At 43.5% G+C, this 16,901-nt stretch overlaps 1 protein-coding gene across 2 annotated transcripts in view; it reads right to left on the bottom strand.

Moving 5' to 3' along the window:
- Window positions 1-16,645, bottom strand: part of MAP3K20 (mitogen-activated protein kinase kinase kinase 20) — a 93,346-nt gene extending 76,701 nt beyond the window's left edge. The window contains exons 1-2 of one of the 2 annotated variants that reach the window (XM_051622941.1): window positions 16,485-16,645; window positions 9,924-10,113 (exon numbers count right to left, since the gene is read on the bottom strand). In XM_051622941.1, coding sequence (XP_051478901.1) covers window positions 9,924-10,082 — 159 coding nt within the window. In that variant the 5' untranslated portion in view covers window positions 10,083-10,113; window positions 16,485-16,645. Of the gene's footprint in view, window positions 1-9,923; window positions 10,114-16,484 lie in introns of those variants that run through there. The other variant, XM_051622942.1, reaches the window with a different exon arrangement.
- Window positions 16,646-16,901: the final 256 nt, after the last annotated feature.

The following is a 16,901-nucleotide window of genomic DNA, read 5'->3' as shown; positions in this document are numbered from 1 at the left end:
TCTATAAAAAGGGTTCAAAGGAGGACCCATGTAATTACAGACCAATTAGCCTCACTTCAGTCCCTGGAAAGGTCATGGAGCTAATCCTCCTGGGGACTATCACAAGTCAATTGAAGCACATGATTGGGAAAAGCCAACATGGATTTACCTGCGGCAAATAGTGCTTGACCAACCTGATCGCCTTCTACAACAAAGTAACCTGCTTGGTTGATGCAGGGTGAGTGGTGGACATCATCTACCTGGACTTCTCCAAGGCTTCTGATGCAGTCTCTCACAGCTTCCCAGAGAAACTGACTAGTTACAGCCTTGACAAGTGGTCTGTGCAGCAGATGGGGAACTGGCTGACAGACCATACCCAGACAGTGATAGCAAATAGTACCTCCTCAAACTGGCAACTGGTCGCAAGTGGGGTCCCCCAGGAATTGATATTGGGCCCAATGCTGTGTAACACTTTCATAAGTGACCTGGATGTTGGGATCAAGAGCACCCTGCTGAAGTTTGCTGATGACACCAAGTTGAGTGGGGAGACTGACACTCCAGAAGAGAGAGCCACCCTCCAGGATGACCTAGAGAGGCTGAAAGAGTGGCCCAGCAGGAACCTTATGAAGTTCAATGGGGAGAAGTGTAAGGTCTTGCACCTGGGAACACATAATCCAGGAGTGCAGCTCAGACTGGGATCCACCTGACTGGAGAGCAGCACTGTGGAAAGTGACCTGGGGATCTTGGTGGATAACAGGCTCAACAGGAGGGAACAGTGTGCTGCAGTGGCAAAGAAAGCCAAGAGGACACTGGGCTGCATCAAGGGCATCACCAGCAGAGATAAAGAAGTCATCATCCTAATCTACTCAATCATCCTACTCTACTCCGTGCTTGTCAGACCACAGCTGGAGTATTGTGTTCAGTTTTGGTCTCCACTCTACAAAAAGGATGCAGCCAGGTTGGAGAGGGTCCAGCAAAGAGCCACAAGGATAATCAAAGGACTGGAGGACCCACCACATGAGGAGAGGCTGAGAAAACTGGGTTTGTTCAGCCTTGAGTAGAGAAGGCTTAGGGGAGACCTTATTACCATGTTCCAGTACTTAAAGGGTGGCTACCAAGAAGATGGACACTCCCTATTTACAAGAAGTCACATGGGAAAGACAAGGGGTAGCAGGCACAAGTTGCTCCTGGGGAGATTCCAATTGGACAGAAGAGGTAAATTTTTCACCATGAAGACAATCAAACATTGGAATAGTCTCCAAAGGGAAGTGGTAGATTCCCCCACACTGGACAATTTTAAGTATCAGCTTGACAGGATGCTGAGCCGTCTCATATAAACTACAGTATTGCCTAGAAAGGTTGGACCAGATGATCTGTGAGGTCCTTTCCAACCTGGCATTCTGTTACTCTTTGATGTGATTCTATGAAAATAAATGAGCAACCAGAGACAGAAGAATAGAAATAAAAGGCATGTGGCACTGTTCCCTTTCAGTGACACCCAGGAACCAGGCACTACTTCGCTGATGGCCTTCCTGCTGGCAAGAGGCTCTCAGGGCTTGGGGCAGTCAAGCTGCAGAGGGGACAGGGCAGGTGGAGAAATGGTGGCTGTTACTGGAGTCACTCAGTTTACCAGCGGAACTGGCTTTCTTACAGAGAAATTATGCAGAATGCAGATGCACTAAGCATTCACCTAATGAACAAATATGTACATGCAAATACAATTCTTCCCCAGTAGCAGAACTGTAACAGATGAAACACATGTAAAAAGATGAACAAACGGGGCAGTTTGGAGGCAGCTGGATCAGAAAAGCAGCTCCGTAACGTCCCTTATTGGCCCCATCTCCACAGTGTGTTAATGCAATTAATGGAGTATGAGAGAAAGAGTTAATGCTAAAGCTGCTCTCTGGGCTCCGCCACAGCCTCCAGCTAACATAAACAGGTCTGAATGTTTCCTCTGGACTGTTTACAGTGCCCTCTTAAAAAGGAAACTTTCTCTATCAGCACCTTACTAAGTGGCGATAGGTAAATGTGAAGTTAACTTTTACAGTCTTAGCTGCATCATTATAACAAAAAAGATTTATTTTAACACTTCCCTTAAAGTTAGGCTATATATTTTTGTATATTTTTTCTTCAACTTTGTTTTCAACAAAGTCTTGTGCCCCAGACCCTTAATACAACTTATATGCAGTCAGTCATAAATTAAGGGCCAAAAAAAAAAAACCCAACAAAGGCAAGTAAAAGAGGGCATGTCTAGGCCTATGAACTGTTTTACTGCCCTCTTAAGAGAACAAACCATGTTCAAAATTCCATTGCTACCATATGCATGGTGGGTAGTTTGGTGTCCCCAGCCAAAGATAGTGGCCCCCATGCTCAGCTGTGAATACACCTGTGAAAAATGGCCTCCAGGAGACCAACGGTCCCCAACTCAGTTCACATTAACCCCAGCACAGATCCCTGACTTGATGTGAACCATCACACAAGCATGCAGCAAGCCAGAAACTGTGTTAGAGTCAAACAATAGTTCCACACACCTCAACAGCAACTCTGGGCTTATGAAAAACAATGATTTGTCATTCTGTATGCTGTAGTGAGTGTAAATTATTTAGAGTCCCCAGGGACTGCAATGCCAACAGATTTCAATGTAGGTCACAGACATTTAAATTGTCATCTGTCCCTAAAAGCACTCAAGACTCAAGCATGCCGTCACTTACTATACTCTGAATCTAAAGTTCCCACTAGATTTCACCAGTCCTGTGAATTTGTACTGCAACCTCAAGAAAACTATATAGTTAGATAAAAGTAGAGATAAGACTAACTTGAACCAACTCTCAATTGCTTGAACCCGGAACAGCCTAAAACACCATGTTATGAGAAAAGGATCTCTTCCGTATCCATGAGAATTCAACAGAAAAGCGTCAGAACAGCTTTAACATCCAAAAATACCATTTTGCAGTTGATCACTTCAACAGAAGCTCAGGGTCAGATAATGTCGTGGGAGGGGAAACAAAAGAGCTGCCATTTGATGTCAAGGATTGCTGGCACGAAGAAATAAGCATATAAGTAATAACTGAGCCCATGCAAAAAAAGAAAACAGAAAGGGGAGACACCTATCTAGAACAAAACTCAAAAAAAATAAAATTAGGAAAAATACCCTTAATTGCAGCTAAATATCTACTGTCAATTTGAGCAACACACTGTCAAACAAAAACTTGCAACACATTGACAGAATAATTTTAAGACAATATAAATGTTAAACTAAAGAAGATTTAAAAATATCCCAACAGGCTGCATACTGTGGATAGCAAAAAGGATAAAAAAATAGTGCTTTTCAGAATTATTAATAGACAGATTTTCTCATTTTTCTAAACAATATTTATTTATAATTTGTAGGAATCTGGCATAAAAACCTGTTCACCTGCAGATGTTGCACCTTCTGAAAAATACAAAATTAAAGTTTAGGGAAATTCAAGAGTCAAGCAAAAGGAAGCAACAGACAAATCCAGTGCATCTTAGCGTATTAATTTACATGTATATCAAGTTTGTTTACGTAGTAACTGTTCAAAGCTGCCCACCAGTCAACAGAAAGATGGGCACTTATCCCTTTACAATTTCAGTACAAAATCTGATGGTTTGGCTGTTAAAAAAAGGATAGGTCAACTTCTTAAATATGGCTACATCAAGATTCCCAGGACTTGTGAAATTGCTTTTCATTTATTGCAAGCTAAAATGACAACAGTGACAGTCACTGTGTCTCAACTGACTCAAAATAACTTTTGAAGCCACAGATTGCCAGCCTGGGCCCTGACATGCCAGTTTCATTGAAACTGATGTCTAAATCAAATTAAGCCAAATTAAGCCTTTGTAAGTAAGACTCTCAAATTAAGCTCATAAAAAAATCCTCAGAAAGCCACACAACTAGTACTACAAATACTCATTATTTACATGAAGCAACCCTGAAAGACATTACTCATCTAATGAAAAACTTGGCATAAAAATGTTTAAATACACAAATGTAAAAATCTACTATAATAAAATACAGCAAAATACATTCCTGCACCTGCATTGCTGTGTTTCTGAGATCGTTTTGGGGAGCAGAGACACAAAGAAATGAAGTTTCTTTTTAACAGACAACATGCAAATAAAGCCTCTTCCCAACAATAATTGTACTCTGGCAATACTACATCGTCTTTCATTAAACTGGTATCTCCCAAATACCAATGGGGTTTTGATATCATTCTAGTTGCAACACATAGGCTGCTCAAAACTCACAGTACAGTCTTATCCAAAGCCCTCACTAAGAAAATCTAATACAGTGACTTTCTTCACACCTGAAAACATGACATTCATTTACAAAATAAAGTCCTCCAGAAAATATCCCCTGAATGATAATCAAGAGTAGGGAAAACTCAAAAGCAGTCAGATTTATTGCAGAAGTCTGCCCTATCCAAAACGATTTATTCTGCAAGATACAGAATATACAGCAGTTGGAGCATCTGAACCCATTCTGACAAATTCCACAGCCTACAAAGGGTACTAAGCATCCTCTTGGTACCTTTTGGCAATACCCTTGTCAGCACACCAGCAAACTAACCACTGTAAAAAAGAAGCAAAGATATTTTAAGACACCACTCTGGTATAATAAGTACAGTTTTATTTTCTTTTAGCTGTTAATAAGATATAGCAGTATTTCTTTAAATGAATATGAGCCTGGAAGAGGTCCCATGAGATCACTTAATCTAGGGATACACAAGCTTTCTTTAGTGCATGAACTATGTAATTTCCCAATATAGGCCAAGATATCACATGAAAGTTTATATATTTGACTCCTACACCTTACATACCTTTATATAGCACACACACAAAGCTTCTCTCACCAATTATTAGCAATAGTACCTGCACAAAAGGACCATAAATTGAAAACACAGGGTTTGTCATCCACCTCCTCTGAGATGGAACCAGGTAAATCCAGACATTTCCTGGCAGATGTTACCTTGAATCACTCTCAATACTTGCTGACTCAGACATGAGAGGGGTAAGGCAGTAGCAGCTCCTAGAAAGAGCTAATAAAGTAATAAAGCATAAAAACTGTCCTTCATTACAGCCAGGTCCCAGTGTGGAGTCATTCAAAGCTGGCACCCAAGTACCTATACCAGATATAAACTGCAAGCAAAAAGAACATCTACTATTTTTAGTCCTGCCAGGGCTAAGTATCAATTCCAGTTTGGTTTTGTTTGATTTGCTCTATTTTACTTTGTTGTTTTCCTCTTGTAACTCCTGAAAGTCACTTACAGTCTTTATTCTTAAGACCCTTATTAAAATTACCACATACTCTCTTTTAGGACTACAAACATGAGTGAGTTAAGTCCAATGACATGCATGTGGTTATACTTAACTCATACCTTTCAGAAGATACAGGCACAATCCATGTTTTCTGGACAGTCCCTTCCAGATGTGGATCATAAGATCAAAAAATTTACAAGATGCATTATATGCCATACTAAAAGTTTTATGAAGCATTAAAAGATCTGCTAAATCTTCTTGCAAGTGTATTATATACATGAAGACCTGGCAGTAAAGAATTAATTTCCATGGTAGTTAAACTTCTATCAATGCAGCATCAAAGCCAGTAAAAACATGTTTTTATTTTTCAGTTTTGTAAAACTCCAATGCATTGCACAGACATGACTGAACAAAGCATGCACAGTTAATCCTACTCAATTTAACATCTTTTGTCCACAAGTTAGTTCTGCTAGTTCACCAGAAGTATTTCCCAATAAGATTAAAGTTACATTTTACAGGAATTTTTTACACCACTGGTTTGCACTGACCAGGACCAGTATTTTGGAGGAATGCAGGAAATGCACTGCATGAAACCAAATGGTCTTGTACCATGGTTGCAACAGCTGAAGCAAGCAAATCAGATGCAATAATGTTGTCCATCAATAGCATGAAGACAGTTCATGGAACATAGACTATTTCCAAAAAGCAGTGACACTAAAATTAATTCAAATTTCCAGTAAAATTCCAGCAGTAATAAATCTCCTGGTGAAGAGCCATATTCCAGATCAGATGCCAGCTGCCAAAAAACAGCCACCAAAAGCACAGCCTTCAAAAGCAGTGACAAATAACATGTGAAAAGTATATTCAGAAATATATATTCAGAAATATACAGACAATCGAAGAGACAAGTGTTACCCAGTGAAAATCTAATGTGGCAGGCATAAAACAATAGCTTGTAACATTTTGCTCCACCAGTTATCTGCTCCAGATGATGTCAAAAGAACTGCTAGCAATCTGCAGAATAAAGCCTTTGGGCCCAATCTCTCCCATCCATTTCAGTGGGAGCCAAATTATGGGCTATTCCAATAATTTATATAAATCCTTCACACAAATACCAAATAATGTGCCGAGCAGTATGTCTGTGGTTTTCTTCAATGAGTATAATATTAACACTTCGGGCAAAAGGAGACCTTTCTACTCCCCCCACATGCATCATAAACATCACATGGATAGTTTGATTTTCCATAAAACAATTCACAAGGAACTCCTGTTCTTGCTTAAAGCCTAAAACTGCTGAAGTCCTTGGACAAGATATTAAAATGGCAATTTAATTTCATTTTTGCTGTTATTTAATCATTCAAGACACACTCCTATGGTTTACTTAACCAGAAGAAGTCTCATCCAGAGTTGCAGATCTGATACTCTAATCAAGGCCTCGCAGCATTTTTCTCTGTCCATCTATTTAGCTGTATCTTAGCCACATAAACAGACACTTCTTCCCATACAGTCACATTTTATTGCCTGCCTATAAAAAGTTAATGCTTTGCAGAGGTCTGTTTCTCAGATTTTAAGGAGTTTTGAAAAAATCTGCCTGAGCAGATTCTAAGTATACCCTTCCAAGTATTTGTAAGTTTTTCTGAGCACATATTTTAGTTTGATATGCTGCTATATACCAGAACAAAAATTGTTTTATTTCACATGCTAGAACTTGTTAGCCTCTTGGCTAATATAATGCCTTCAAGATATTTGCTAGTTTTGATTGGCTTTCTTAGTAAAATGAAACACAGATATAACATATTTGCAGAATGATACCATAGCTCTATTGACTTGGCTTGTGCCCTTGGACTCAGCCAGCATAAAATTCCTCTGAGCAAGCTCTTCCCACATCTCTTCTGTTTTCTCTATAATAAGTTGTTATGGATTATTGGCAGAATTTAACAGAAATACAAGGCAATCAGTCATTAGCTAAAAGGACATTTTTTTTCAAATAAACCAGACAGGGTAACAATTAGTTTTCTGGACTATATGGAAACCATCCAAATATCTACTAAATGCAGATACATCACAGTTACTGCAGGTTATTTTTCTATTGCTATCAGAAAAGCCATTGACCTGCCATGACTTTCAGCACAGTTCAGTCACAGATGTTCATTACTGTCATCACTACAGATAAACATGCTGCATTCTATGTATGTAAACACACTGGCCGCCATTAGGGTCAGCAGAGACCTTTAGGCCACCAAGGCTCTCCAGTACATCATAGGCCACTATAGTTCGGCAAGCTATTCTGATGTTGAGTTCAACAACTTGACACAAAAATATTGTCCAAAAAGATATCTCAATGTGAAGACATGCAGAGATGGAAAAGATTCTCCATCTTTGCTCGTTCCGTTTGTGGTCTGCTCCAAGCGTTAGTCATCCTCACAATTTGTGCTTTATTTCCCATTCTAATTTGTCTGGCTTCAGATACCAACCATTAGTTGTTGTAAAAAGTTTTTGCACTAAATGAAATGAGACCAGCATTTTCTTCATATGAAAATGCACTTTCTGCTAACAAGCTCTTATTTTTTAATTCTCTAGGGTTCTTGACAGACAAGTTCTGGCAAAACTTGCTAGATTTATTTAAGACATCGCCACTTGCCTCTCTGCCACCTCCCCAGAAAACTTTCAAGAGAAGGTGCCCACAACTATAACCCCTTGTTAGTTCAAGCTGCAAATGATCACCAGTCTGAAGGAAAATAAACAGTTTTGTGCTGGAAGGCACTTGCTCCACATCAGTCAACTTAACCTGATGGATGATGTCCATCACCCCCTTCAGACACACACAACCCCACAGCCCCCTACTTTCTTTGACTGTGTTCAACAATCCCCCTGGGCTGTCTGTCCAGTTGGTTTGCATTCTTTTAACAGAACAGAACCAGGGCTGCACCTACTGCTTAACACCCATTTCCCCAGTGCCACATACCAAGATACAGCACAGCCAGTTCTTACAAATTACTTGATCCCTATTTGGATATGCAAGGCATTAATCTAATCACCTAACAGCACCACAGTATGAGCTCTTAATGAGTTGCAAGTCTTCATTAATCCCAAAATAAACCCTCAGACTACGCCAAATTCTTTCCAGTATATGGTTTCCTTCTCCTAGTGCGAAACCTGTGTTCCTTGTTAGTACAAGCAGAATGTTGTACGGTCCAACTGTGCCAAGCAATACGTATGACTGTCCTGTTTTCTCCATCATTTCCCATTCTGCTAAGGTTTATACCATCACAGGGTGTAGTAATACTGCTTTTAAGTTTTCTTTCAAAAATGCTTTATGTACCTAGCAATAGGCCTAGCGCAGACTCCTGTGTAATCCCAACATGAACACCCCTATTCAATAAAGATACTTCACTGACCACTCCTGAGATCTGCCAGCCAATTGATTTTTAAGGAGCATATTACTGATACTGCAATAGAACCAATTTTACTTGTATATCTTTTGATATTAACATACTGTAGAAGAGAATAGTCCAAACTGACATTGGACAGATGGTGTACATCTCCCATCATCTGGGAAAAATCATGAGATCTTTCCACATTATTTTAGATAGCAACTTGCTTAATCATGATCAAACACGCTTATCACATTACTAAGCATGACATAATCACGATAACTCTGTTGCTGCAGCAGTGGATGAACTTTGGTGTCTGATTATTTACCAAGCATATTATCCTAGCGCTGCTCTGCTGACCTCCAGCTTATAACTGTCTGTCTAAAATACTCTGAGGATATTGCATACAAGTTAGATATAGTCATGCAGGAACAGTGATCCAATAACTCTGCTGTCCATCACAACACTGGTGTGTCCTCACTGCTATATGAGTGACCAGCAGGCAAACTGGAGCACTGTGAGGAACACATTAACTGTCTATCTGCTGTGACCATACAAAGCTGAGAGTCAAGAGGTAAACCTGAAAATCTTTCTTAAAAAAAAAAAAAGTCAAACCAGTGTTAGTTGGTAAGGACTAAGTTAATTCTGCCTTTTCTCACAGGATTGCCAAGAACCTGTTCGCCTTTCCAGGTGCACGGGATGCGGCGAGGTAAGGCAGAACGGTTGGGCTTAAACCTCGCTGCAAGATGAGACCAAGCCAAAGCTGACTGTGACTAACTTGGAGCTAGTGGAGCTTCAGATCAGTCCCTGCAGCAAGAAGGGACAATGACAAGCAACACGTGCCAAGCCTATAGCCAACACACCAGATGCAAACCACAGCACTTAGGAAAGCAGATGTGAAGAGGAGGAAACAGAAGCAGGCAAAGACAGCAAACGCTACCTCTTCCTATCTAGCAACATGCCCAGTGGTATCAAAGGGAAATTACTAGATCCACAGGTGCAGCTTAGCTCTCCTCCTCCTCAGGGCCAGGGCAGAGAGCAGCTGCTAAACAAGAAAAGTGGGGGGAGGACAGTAAAGAAATGATAAAACAATGCTTTGAATCTGGGACACCCTTGGCTGGGCCCCCCTCAGTATGTCTTTACTGAAACATCATCCAGTTAGGGGGATTTGCAATTAAACAAAAAGCCTAAGGTAGTTTGCTTCAATTAGCTAGAGGATGGAACACGCTAGAAAAGAATTTCTATCCTTGTTTCCACAGAAGACAACGTGAATTAAAAGTAAACTCTTACCTCTTTTTCTATTTTGAGCAGCTTCTTTACAGCCACCTCCTTGTCCTGAGAAATCCATCGGGCTCGGTAGACGCTCCCAAAACTCCCTCCACCGCAGTTCTCAAAAAACTGCAAGTCATCAAATCTAATTTGCACAAATGAAGCACTGGTAGACGACATCTCATAATGACCAAATATACCACAGCAAAACCTGTGAAAATAAAAGCTTTCATTAACACATAGGCTCTGCAGACTTATGGGCTTTCTTACCCATGGTCAGAACCCCTAAGACCAGAACCAGTCACCATAAAGACACTACAGTAAAATCTGTGGGGCAGGAGGAAAGAGCCTGGGAACTCGCACTCCAACAGGCTGTGCAAATGTTTGCATAATTTGCATGAGCTATTAGGAGCAGCTGGGAGACAGAAACGACTAAAAATACTCCTCAGAGCAATGCTGACGTTTCCCAAACACCTTGGAAGCAGCTCTGCAAAAGGCAGGAGCTCTGCCACCCTCCCAGAGGCCAGCGAGGCGTGCCGGGGGCCGGGAAGCACGCTGCCGCTCCGAGCTTGCCTGTGCGCTTCGGCACGCCCGGCACGCCAGCTCTCCCACCACCACGGCCAGGGAGCAGCCAGTCTTCTGCAGGCCGGCAGCTGCCAGCACTTGGGCGAGGTAGGAGTGCTCCGTGCAAGGACATGGAAAACTTTGCTGTGGTAAATCACTCTTCCCAAGTGACTCAGTCCCGTTCGCATGTTACAACAAAGCACAAGTACACAGTAATTCATCGGGGTTACAGTATGTGAAATTCTGCAGCCTGTGCCAAGCTTGGTGTCGGCAGCTTCTAGAGATGATCCCATGGTGGCTGCTGGTGGAACAGAACGTCCTTCTCGGAGATTTCACAGCGATAAAGCTGATGCCCGTAGCAAATTTCAAGAAATGTTATCACCTAAATGCATGAACAATTTTAGGTTTATTTTTTTAATGGTATAAAATCAGGAAGCCTCAGGTCCTCAGTGGGACTGAAGGATACTGTATCTTCCAGAACCACCTGTCAGCCTGCAGTGGGTTCATTTCATGATGCACCAGTTCAGACAAAGCAGTTTCTTTACTGCAAATTGCAAAAGTTTCTATACTTGCAATTAATGAAAGTAAATTTATTAGAATAAAATGAGACAGGTTTGAATCAAACAAGCCAAAAGAAGACATACAGATTTGGGGGTGCTGGGGAAAATGACACGTCAAATTTGGATACTGGTCTAACTACAGTACCCAAATATCCTCCAATCCAAAGGGCTTTTTGACTGTAACAAACACAAAGACATCATTTCCTCCCTAGCTCTCCTGATTGAGTAGCTCACCCAATTAAAATTGTGACATATCATTTGACCAGAAATTTCTGGCCCTATTTGGTTGCAGCTATTCTCCAAATGAGAGATGAAGACACCGACATTTTTTTTTACATATTATAGCTTTTTCCAAAACTGCCTGCTTCATTTGACACCTCTTCACCACCCATAAGGGTAAAGGCACGCGCTTTCCAGACCATAACAATTTTACTACGTTTACAGAAGGCATAATGCTTAACACAGGGACGGCTGCAAGCATGGCTTTCGCTGACAGCCAGACTGCCAAGCTCTTGGTGAAGAAACATGAACACAGTTTCCCCAGCTCTGCAAGTCAGAGCAAGTGTTACCCTGTGGGATGTGAAATGAAGACTATTCTCCCACTACCCTGCCGGGTCCCTCCTCAATACAAGCGCCTGAACTCCTCTGCCAACCTGTTCTTGTTTTAACCTTGTCACTGTTATAATTGGATTTCCTGCCCTCCCAGAGTTTTCTTTTGCACCACCTTGCACACACTTTCTTTAGAGAAAGCTTAAGGGAAAGGAAATTGGTCACTCCTGTAAACCAGGAGGGCACCAAAGCCAGTGTTAACTTTTTGCCCTTTCCCAGTGCTGCTTAATCAGCAGGTCTTCAGAAACAAACATTCATTTGCCTTGTTTACTCCAGCAGTTGCTCTAGCTGAACACTGTAAATAGGTGTCTCAAGCATATATGACACTTCATATACAAACAAAACAGGTCAACTTCGCAACCCAGAGACCTCACAATTTAAGGCTACAGCCCTGCACACTTCCATGCACATGGATAATTACGCTCCTGTGAATGATCTCCTTACTGACAACAGAATTATTCAGAAGAGTAATGTTACTCATAGGCAAAAGGATATGCACCAACTGGACCATAAATTTAACAGGAAAGTGTGAACAGCTGATAATACATGGTCGTGCTTGGGTAGGAGAAAGAACAGATAACCAAGCAAAAAAAACCAAAAACATCACAAGAAACAAATTTTTCTGGCCTTCACTACCTGAATTCAGTATTTCTGAAGAGCTGTCAAATTATTTTAAATTATTATTCACCCAGAAGAACCAAATCATCTGTATAAACAAGTAAATAATTTAATTTCTGAAAGTTACTCTAATACAGAAAAAGATGTTATTAGAAGACTTCACAGAAAGCAGACCTCGGGATGGTAGAACATGCACACCAGACACTTGATAAAGTGAGCATTCTTCTGATGGGTCAGTCCTCTTTGCTGCTTAAAACTTCACCTAAATATTTATGCAATCACAATGCAGTGCCTGGCACACAAGCATCTGCAGAAGCTACTGTTCATCCTTTTAACACCGTTCTGATTTCAAATTTATCTACAGCAACCAGCTGCAAATGCTATATGCATCAGCCTACAATAAAGTAATATAAAGAATGATTCATTGATTTGTATCAGGTTCTTCCAGAAGCTTTTTTCCAGAGAAAGTAGAGGAGATTTAAATGGGACACTTTATTTAGAGATCTGTAATTAATGACAGCCTAAGTTAGGTATACAGCTTTCTTCTTCTAGATGAAAGAACAAACCTGCTTAAATATTACTCTCTGTTTTCATACACAAGGTAGTTAATCCTCAATTAGACATATCAATCTCTTTGTTATGTTTGAGAAAACAACTGTTTAGAGTAACAACTGCATGTGACAAAACCACACACAGTTATTAAATTGTCATGTTGTTCTAAAAGATATTTAACAATCTGAGTTTATACCATTGGTTAAGGGGAAAAAAAAAAATCCAGTACTTCATTAAACTCCATAGTCTTACACTTGCATCCGAAACAAGTGCACCATTCCAAGAACATGTGGTGCACTGTCACACCTTACACTTCTGCAGTCAGGAGAGCAGTCCCCTGCAACACGGTCTGCAGGCATTACAGCAGTCTCCCCACACACAGCATAAGGAAGGTCTGGTGTCTGCACTGTCCTTCCCCACTAACACAGCCTTCAGCGTGTACCCACCACCGCTGCAGAGCAGTGGGGAGCACTGCATCGACTGACTACGCCACTTGTCGTCGGTGAAATGAAAATGTCACAGTTCAGAAAGAGGGAATCACAGGCATTTCAAGAAATAAGTCAATTGCTGGTTATTTTAATTATTCGTATGGGATTTTTTTTTGGGAAAAAAGAACTTTCACTTTTTCCTGTTTTATTTCTAATGGTTAACATGAGCTTGCAATCTTGCAACATCTTCATCTTCTCCTGATTAGTTTTTTTTTTCCCCAGTAGCTTATTTGAACATGCTGTTAGAAGCTGATCATTTCACACCAAAAAGAAACAGATCTGAGCCACGACTGTTGGTATATAACATGTGAAGTTATTTAACATTACGTTAGTATTTAACATATCAGGACTTTATTACACAGAATCACTTTGCAGCAAGCTATTAAGCCACAAGAAGCTCAGTTCAGTACTAAGTGTTCAGTGCAGGAAACCACCAACCACCACTGGCTGGTTCTGATTACAGTGGGAGCTAACTGGCATGGGGGTCCCTCCTGAGGAGCCTGGTGGGCTTCCACACCTACTGCTCCCCCAGACCCCTCCAAAGTGAGGGAACCCCCAAGCACCCTGGCAGACAGATTGCAAACCAACCCAGCTGTAGCCTGCCCTGCATCCTAGCACTGCAACACTGGAAGAACTCATCACATTCACTTATAACCTTTCAGCTCCCCAAACCAGCCTGCACTGTAAGGCAAGTGCCATCAAGCCCAACTCTTATTCCATGTACATGCCAGAAGACCTCACCATTTGTCATTCAGCTACTACTCCCCCAGTACAGAGAGCTTCCACAGAAGGACTTGAAAGGTAGAGACAGGAGGCAGAAAAGCATTTAGCACAAATTGCAGAGTAACTGAAACTCATACTTCGCTTAGTGCGTGGCTGCAGAACTGAAAATTGCATCCCTCATCTTGCACGTGCACCTGACGCTGCTTAAGTATTCGATCACTTCAGCAAAATCCTTTGTAATTTATTAAATGGAACAACCATGTAACTTGCTGCTTTCACTGTGTGGTTCCACAAAGCAGGGTTCAGCGCTTCTTTCAGGAAGGCATGCTGCCAACATATTGCCAATAAAGTAGTAGCACACTACACTTGTGCTATCTTAAAATACACAGCAGAATGTGCCAAGTTTCCTTTTTTGGCAAAACAGCACATTTGCTTTCTGGATCTTTGACCATCCATTTTTAGACCAAAATCATCTTTTGTATCCAACATGGCCTACAATCCTTGAGCATACCAACCTGGATTTTTTCAGCAGCATCTTTATTTACCCTTTTAAAAAACAAAACAAACAAAACAACAATAACAAAAAAACCCAACAACAAAAACCGAACAAAAAATCCCCACCAAAAACAAACAAACAAAAAAACCTTGAGCCCCAAAGCACGGTGAACCACTGTCATGTCTAAACAGAAAACAGACAAGAAGTTATAGTGGTATTGAGCTACGAACAATACTGCAGAAAGAAGTTTTTATGACTACATGATCCTTCAAACGTATCACAAACTGCTGATGGATAAGATGCAAACAAACACCAAGCACAGTTCCAAATTAAATATATCCTAATCTTCTAATCTCCCAATAAGTTAAAGTCAATAACCATTTCCTAAACCTTCTTAATCAGGCCCAGCAGCAGCCCAGTAGACAGTGAGACTGCAGGCACAACTCTTGCCTACCTTAGTTACAGAAGCAACATTTGAGCCTGTCCTTTGTCAGAACCTAAGAATTCTGCGTAACTTCCATTAATAACATTTCTAATTTTATTTGAGTTTATATAGCCATCTGTGCTACGGAAAAAGAGCTCAACTCAGCCTAAACAGCTTGAGTATTTCAGGAAAAGAACTATTTTTGACTCGAGCTGTGTCAATGGCTGAGAGCAAAGGGTTTAAAGGCTGCACTTTAAATAGAAAACATTTTATCTCAGAGAAATCCTAAACTGCTCACTTCACTTACAGTATACCTTGCCAGTGATGTCTGCCAGGAATATGCCCACAACAACTCACAAGAAAACCAAGGCAGATAAACCTGGCCCGTAGAGGGGCCCGGACCTTGCACAGGCACGGCTGCCGGATCCGGGCCTTGGTCTTGTCCGCATTTCTGCCCTCTCCTCCGTCAGCGGTCACTACTGTTCACACAATGCCTCCGGTATGCAAAGCACATTGCTGACAAATAAAACCAGGGGGCTTCTGAGGACTTAAAATTTCAGGGCAAAGTCCTGAAAACATCGACCACATGCCTCCGGTGGAAAGCTATAATGTTATCAGGCAGGAACCCAGTTAATCCAGTGCTTTCAAATTATTTCTGCTTCTGGAATTTAGAAAAAAGTAATGATCCATGGCTTTCCCCATGGCTCTGTCGCCAAAATTCCCAGCCAAGCACGCTGGAAAGTAGGGAATGGGTGGCTCGCTCACACACATGCACACTAACAACAAAAATAGGCATCCTGATGGAAAGGCAAAAACTTGGGAGACCATATGAAAAAAAAAAAATCCCAGTTCACTGAAAAAATGTCAGGGAAAGGAAAAACGAAGGGAAGGCAAGTCACACCTCCATGTCCAACTTGAGAGGTTTATGCCCAAAACAACCGAGAAACGCAGCAGGTGCACGTAAAAGCCAACGCGTTTGAAACGCCGTCTGCGGAGCGGAGGAGCGAGCGAGGGTGCCGGCCCGGCTGCCGCGGCAACCAGCGCCGGGCAGCCCCTTTCCCGCGCCGGGCAGCCCCTTTCCCGCGCCGGGCAGCCCCTTTCCCGCGCCGGGCAGCCCCTTTCCCGCGCCGGGCAGCCCCTTTCCCGCGCCGGGCAGCCCCTTTCCCGCGCCGGGCAGCCCCCAGCCCCCTTCCTTCCCGCGCCGGGCCGCGCCCTGCCGGGGGCCCAGCCCTGCCCGGCGAGGCACGGCCCACCTCTCAGCCCCCACCGGCGCTCGCGGGACCCCCGCCCCGGCCGCCGCCGCCGCTCGGGGGCCGGGTTGGAGGGCGCCATGGCTCCGGCAGGCGGCTGCCTCCCGGGGCGACGCAAGGTCAGGCCGCGCACCGGACCGGCCCAGCGCCTCCCCTCCAAGGGCTTGCAAAGTTGCTTCAGCGGGTACGGAACGGCGCGGCCCCGCTCTCCGGCCCCGCCGCCCGGGGAAACACGCCCCGGCCGCCCCCAGCGCTTCCCCTCGCCCGGGCGCGGCGGGGGGCGCCTCCCCCTCCTCACCTTTCCCGAGGGGCTCCGGGCTGGCGGGACCCGAGCGGCGCCGATCCCGGAGCCGCCGAGGGAGGCTGGAACCGGCACGACCGCGTCTCCCGCTCCGTCCCCCGCGCTTCCGGTTGGTGCCGGGGCGCAGGAGCCGCCGCCGCCCCCGCGCCGCCCGGCAGCGGCGCCACCCCGCGCTCAGCGCCGGGCCCCGCGGCGGAGGCGAGGCCGCCGGGCCCCCAGGGAAGCCGGCTGGGCGGCCGCCCCCGCCTAGAGGGGGCGAGGAGCCGGGGCTGGGGGCCGGTGCGTGGGGCAGCGAGGCTTCAGGCCCGCCGGAGGCTGCTCCCGTTGCGGCCGCGGACCCGCACCCGCGCCTTTGTCCCGGCCGAGCGTGCGTGCGGCGCTGAGCAAGGCGGGCCCCCTGCTCCCCACCCTCAT

The sequence above is a fragment of the Apus apus genome, chromosome 6 (assembly GCF_020740795.1).
Source record: "Apus apus isolate bApuApu2 chromosome 6, bApuApu2.pri.cur, whole genome shotgun sequence".
In the NCBI taxonomy this organism is placed as follows: Eukaryota; Metazoa; Chordata; class Aves; order Apodiformes; family Apodidae; genus Apus; species Apus apus.
Note: the sequence above shows the minus strand (reverse complement) of the source record. Positions and strands in the feature narration are given on the sequence as shown.